The 6,000-nt window shown below is 43.6% G+C and overlaps 1 protein-coding gene across 1 annotated transcript in view; it reads left to right on the forward strand.

The window, feature by feature from the left end:
- Positions 1–5,336, forward strand: part of nol9 (nucleolar protein 9) — a 30,564-nt gene extending 25,228 nt beyond the window's left edge. Inside the window, exons 10-13 of the mRNA XM_061925133.1 lie at positions 2,284–2,398; positions 2,500–2,674; positions 2,752–2,885; positions 5,070–5,336. Coding sequence (XP_061781117.1) covers positions 2,284–2,398; positions 2,500–2,674; positions 2,752–2,885; positions 5,070–5,189 — 544 coding nt within the window. The 3' untranslated portion in view covers positions 5,190–5,336. The remainder of the gene's footprint in view (positions 1–2,283; positions 2,399–2,499; positions 2,675–2,751; positions 2,886–5,069) is intronic.
- Positions 5,337–6,000: the final 664 nt, after the last annotated feature.

Here is a 6,000-nt window from a genome sequence, read left to right on the forward strand (position 1 = left end):
GTTGTTGGCGGACGATTTATCGTGTTGTTGGCGGCCGATTTATCGTGTTTGTGGGTGTTTTATCGCGTTTGCGGGAGTTTTATCGTGTTGTTGGCGTTCGTTTTAACGTGTTGTTGGCGTTCGTTTTAAAGTGTTGTTGGCAGCCGATTTATCGCGTTGTTGGCGGCCGATTTATCGTGTTGTTGGCGGTCGATTTATCGTGTTGTTTGTGGGTGATTTATCGTGTTCTTTGCGGGGTTTCCATCGTGTTGTTGACGGGTGTTTTATGGTGTTGTTGGCGTTCGTTTTAATGTGTTGTTGGCGTTCGTTTTAATGTGTTGTTGGCGGACGATTTATCGTGTTGTTGGCGGACGATTTATCGTGTTGTTGGGGGCCGATGTATCGTGTTGTTGGCGGCCGATTTATCGTGTTGTTGGCGGCTGATTTATCGTGTTTGTGGGAGTTTTATCGTGTTGTTGGCGTTCGTTTTAACGTGTTGTTGGCGTTCGTTTTAAAGTGTTGTTGGCGGCCGATTTATCGTGTTGTTGGCGCTCCTTTTATCGTGGAGTTGGCGCTCCTTTTATCGTGTTGTTAGCACTTGTTTTATCGTATTTGTGGCACTCCTTTTATCGTGCTGTTGGCGCTCCTTTTATCGTGCTGTTGGCGGCCAATTTATCGCGTTGTTGGCGGCCGATTTATCGCGTTGTTGGCGGCCGATTTATTGCGTTGTTGGCGGCCGATTTATCGTGTTGTTGGCGGCCGATTTATCGTGTTGTTGGCGGCCGATTTATCGTGTTGTTGGCGGCCGATTTATCGTGTTGTTGGCGGCCGTTTTATCGTGTTGTTTGTGGGTGATTTATCGTGTTCTTTGCGGGGTTTCCATCGTGTTGTTGACGGGTGTTTTATGGTGTTGTTGGCGTTCGTTTTAATGTGTTGTTGGCGGACGATTTATCGTGTTGTTGGCAGCCGATTTATCGCGTTGTTGGCGGCCGATTTATCGTGTTGTTGGCGGCCGATTTATCGTGTTGTTTGTGGGTGATTTATCGTGTTCTTTGCGGGGTTTCCATCGTGTTGTTGACGGGTGTTTTATGGTGTTGTTGGCGTTCGTTTTAATGTGTTGTTGGCGGACGATTTATCGTGTTGTTGGCAGCCGATTTATCGCGTTGTTGGCGGCCGATTTATCGTGTTGTTGGCGGCCGATTTATCGTGTTGTTTGTGGGTGATTTATCGTGTTCTTTGCGGGGTTTCCATCGTGTTGTTGACGGGTGTTTTATGGTGTTGTTGGCGTTCGTTTTAATGTGTTGTTGGCGGACGATTTATCGTGTTGTTGGCAGCCGATTTATCGCGTTGTTGGCGGCCGATTTATCGTGTTGTTGGCGGCCGATTTATCGTGTTGTTTGTGGGTGATTTATCGTGTTCTTTGCGGGGTTTCCATCGTGTTGTTGACGGGTGTTTTATGGTGTTGTTGGCGTTCGTTTTAATGTGTTGTTGGCGTTCGTTTTAATGTGTTGTTGGCGGACGATTTATCGTGTTGTTGGCGGACGATTTATCGTGTTGTTGGCGGACGATTTATCGTGTTGTTGGCGGCCGATTTATCGTGTTGTTGGCGGCTGATTTATCGTGTTTGTGGGAGTTTTATCGTGTTGTTGGCGTTCGTTTTAACGTGTTGTTGGCGTTCGTTTTAAAGTGTTGTTGGCGGCCGATTTATCGTGTTGTTGGCGCTCCTTTTATCGTGGAGTTGGCGCTCCTTTTATCGTGTTGTTAGCACTTGTTTTATCGTATTTGTGGCACTCCTTTTATCGTGCTGTTGGCGGCCAATTTATCGCGTTGTTGGCGGCCGATTTATTGCGTTGTTGGCGGCCGATTTATCGTGTTGTTGGCGGCCGATTTATCGTGTTGTTGGCGCTCCTTTTATCGTGGAGTTGGCGCTCCTTTTATCGTGTTGTTAGCACTTGTTTTATCGTATTTGTGGCACTCCTTTTATCGTGCTGTTGGCGCTCCTTTTATCGTGCTGTTGGCGGCCAATTTATCGCGTTGTTGGCGGCCGATTTATTGCGTTGTTGGCGGCCGATTTATCGTGTTGTTGGCGGCCGATTTATCGTGTTGTTGGCGGCCGATTTATCGTGTTGTTGGCGGCCGATTTATCGTGTTGTTGGAGGTCGATTTATCGTGTTGTTGGCGGCCGTTTTATCGTGTTGTTTGTGGGTGATTTATCGTGTTCTTTGCGGGGTTTCCATCGTGTTGTTTGTGGGTGTTTCATGGTGTTGTTGGCGTTTGTGACTTACGTTAGTGTTGTGTGTACAGGAGGCACCAGCGGTCCAATGAGCTGAGAGACATGGCACTGTTGGCTTACCTCAGTCAGCTGCAGTCTGCTGATCCAGGACCTGTTAGACCTCTACACTCTCTCACACCGTACCAGGTAAGAAGTACTACAGCTGTACCAGGTACTAACCAACTAAGTACTAAAGCTATAAAAGGTATGACTTAGCTAAGTACCTTTTATAAACCATGGTACCACAGGTGGCGCACACAGCGGTGGCGTTGGGCGTGCTGCACTTCGAGGTGGCGCCCAGCGACATGTTGTACGCCGCCAACGCCGGCGTGGTGGGCCTGTGCTGCATGGCGGACAAGGTGACCAGTAATGGACGCCCCGTCCTGCTGTCCCGTCCTCCCGTCTGTCCCTGTGTGGGTCTGGGTAGGAACCTCCTCTTTGCTCTGCCTGCTGGGATACGCTGTGGGGGTCTACATCTTCACACCCCGCCATCTTTGCAGGCGTGCTGCGAGGCATCGACATGGCCAGGGGTCTCTACTTTGTCTTGACCCCGCTGGACCCCGCCCTCCTCCGCAAGGTCAACTGTCTCCTGCTGGGCACCACCACTCTGCCCTCCTACGTGCTGACCACACAGGTCAGATGTTTTGAAGTCACATTTGACTCACTTTAAAGTACTTCTTGTTGATGTCCTGTCATTCTGATGTGTTATGTCACTCATGAATACATCATACATTTAAGCATTAAAAAAAAAAAGAAAAAAAAAAAGGCTTCGCTACACATCTTAAAATTCAGCTCTGCCAACTATTTATGTGTTGGTCCATCAGATGTAGGAGTTGTAAGTTTGATCTAGTTGACACGTTTTTCCTCTATATTTACCCAGCGTGATTTTAAAGTGTGATGTTAGCATGTAGTTCACATAGCGGCGCTAATGTTGCTAACCTAGCATGAGCTATCCATTTCCTACCGCTTGTTCCTCGCAAATTCGGAGGGGTGGCTGGATCCTATACAAGCTGCGTTCGAGCGGAAGATGTTAAAATGTAATGTTAGCACGTGGTTCACATGTTGCTAACCTAGCATGATGTTAAAATGTAATGTTTGCATGTAGCTCACATAGCTATGCTAATGTTGCTAACCCAGCATGATGTTAAAATGTAATGTTAGCACGTGGTTTACATGTTGCTAACCTAGCATGATGTTAAAATGTAATGTTTGCATGTAGCTCACATAGCTATGCTAATGTTGCTAACCTAGCATGATGTTAAAATGTAATGTTTGCATGTATTTCACATAGCTATGCTAATGTTGTTTACCTAGCATGTTTACATGTAATGTTAGCTTGTAGCTCCCATAGCTATGCTAGTGTTGCTAACCTAGCAAGATGTCAAAATGTAATGTTAGCATGTAGCTCACATAGCCAAGCTCACATTGCTAACCTAGAATGATGTTAAAATGTAATGTTAGCATGTAGCTCACATTGCCATGCTAGTGTTGCTAACCCAGCATGACGTTAACATATAATGTTAGCACGTGGTTCACATGTTGCTAACCTAGCATGATGTCAAAATGTAATGTTGGCATGTAGTTCACATAGCTATGCTAATGTTGTTTACCTAGCATGTTTACATGTAATGTTAGCTTGTAGCTCCCATAGCTATGCTAGTGTTGCTAACCTAGCATGGCGTTAAAATGTAATGTTGGCTTGTAGTTCACATAGCTATGCTAGTGTTGCTAACCTAGCAAGATGTCAAAATGTAATGTTAGCATGTAGTTCACATAGCCAAGCTCACATTGCTAACCTAGAATGATGTTAAAATGTAATGTTAGCATGTAGCTCACATTGCCATGCTGGTGTTGCTAACCTAGCATGATGTTAAAACTTCATGTTAGCATGTAATTCATATAGCTATGCTAGCGTTGCTAACCTAGCATGTTAAAATGTAATGTTAGCATGTAGCTCACATAGCCATGCTAGTGTTGCTAACCTAGCATGATGTTAAAATGTAATGTTAGCATGTAGCTCACGTAGCCATGCTAGTGTTCCTAACCTAGCATGATGTTAAAATGTAACGTTAGCATGTAGCACACATAGCCATGCTAGCGTTGCTAACCTAGCATGATGTTAAAACTTCATGTTAGCATGTAATTAATATAGCTATGCTAGTGTTGCTAACCTAGCATGATGTTAACATTTCATGTTAGCATGTAGTTCACATGGCTATACTAGTGTTGCTAACCTAGCATGACGTTAAAATGTAATGTTAGCATGTAATTCGCATAGCTATGTTAGCGTTGCTAACCTAGCATGATGTTAAAATGTAATGTTAGCATGTAGCTCACATTGCCATACTAGTGTTGCTAACCTAGCATGATGTTAAAATGTAATGTTAGCATGTAGCTCACGTAGCCATGCTAGTGTTGCTAACCTAGCATGATGTTAACATTTCATGTTAGCATGTAGTTCACATGGCTATACTAGTTTTGCTAACCTAGCATGACATTAAAATGTAATGTTAGCATGTAATTCACATAGCTATGTTAGCGTTGCTAACCTAGCATGATGTTAAAATGTAATGTTAGCATGTAGCTCACATAGCTATGCTAGTGTTTGGATGTGAGGTTGTTGTATGCGATATATATTAGGTTACACACACACACACACACACAGACACACACACACACACACACACACACACACACACACACACACACACACACACACACACACACACACACACACACACACAGTAGTGTTTACTCCAAGTATTTTGAAACTGTGTAATCTGTGTATGACAAGTCCAGTAATGAAGTGTGTGTCCAGGAGGGTGTTGAGGGAGAGCCTCCCTACGTGACTTCAGACTACAGCTTCCAGCTGACCGGAGCAGGAAAGCTGCGAGTCTACAAGGGCCTGCAGAGACCGAGTCAAATGGGGACACACTGACCGACGCCCCAAGTCTCCATCCTGGTCTCGGCTCTGGGGGATCGGATTGTACAGGACTGAGATTTTTTAACGTCAGCGACACGGTTGGTTATTTTGTACAGGCGCCATTCCCACACTCAAACTCTCATAATAAATACACAAATTATTTGTTAGCACTCTGCTTTTTTTTTTGGAGAGAACACACATTTACATTTACTGGATTGTTTCAGGGTGCAGCTCGGGGACAGCAAATGTAACAACATGCCAGCATAGCTACATGCTAACATCATGCTGGGTTACAAACACTAGCGTGGCTTCATATGCTTACATGCTAACATTACATTTCAACATCAGGCTAGGTTAGCAACACGAGCATAGCTATGGGAGCTACATGATAACATTACATTTCAACACCATGCTAGGTTAGCACTTAGCAACATTAGCATAGCTATGTGAGCTTCATGCTAACAATACATTTTGACATCATGCTAGGTTAAAAATACTAGCATAGCTATATGAGCTACATGCTAACATTACATTTCAACACCATGCTATGTTAGCACTTAGCAACATTTTGAGGTTTAATTTTCCATTTACAGTAATATACACTACATTTTGAGGTTTCTTTTTCCATTTACAGTAATATACACTACATTTTGAGGTTTATTTTTCCATTTACAGTAATATACACTACATTTTGAGGTTTATTTTTCAATTTACAGTAATACACACTACATTTTGAGGTTTCTTTTTCCATTTACAGTAATATACACTACATTTTGAGGTTTCTTTTTCCATTTACAGTAATATACACTACATTTTGAGGTTTATT

Source organism: Nerophis lumbriciformis, linkage group LG01 (genome assembly GCF_033978685.3).
Source record: "Nerophis lumbriciformis linkage group LG01, RoL_Nlum_v2.1, whole genome shotgun sequence".
NCBI classification, from domain to species: Eukaryota; Metazoa; Chordata; class Actinopteri; order Syngnathiformes; family Syngnathidae; genus Nerophis; species Nerophis lumbriciformis.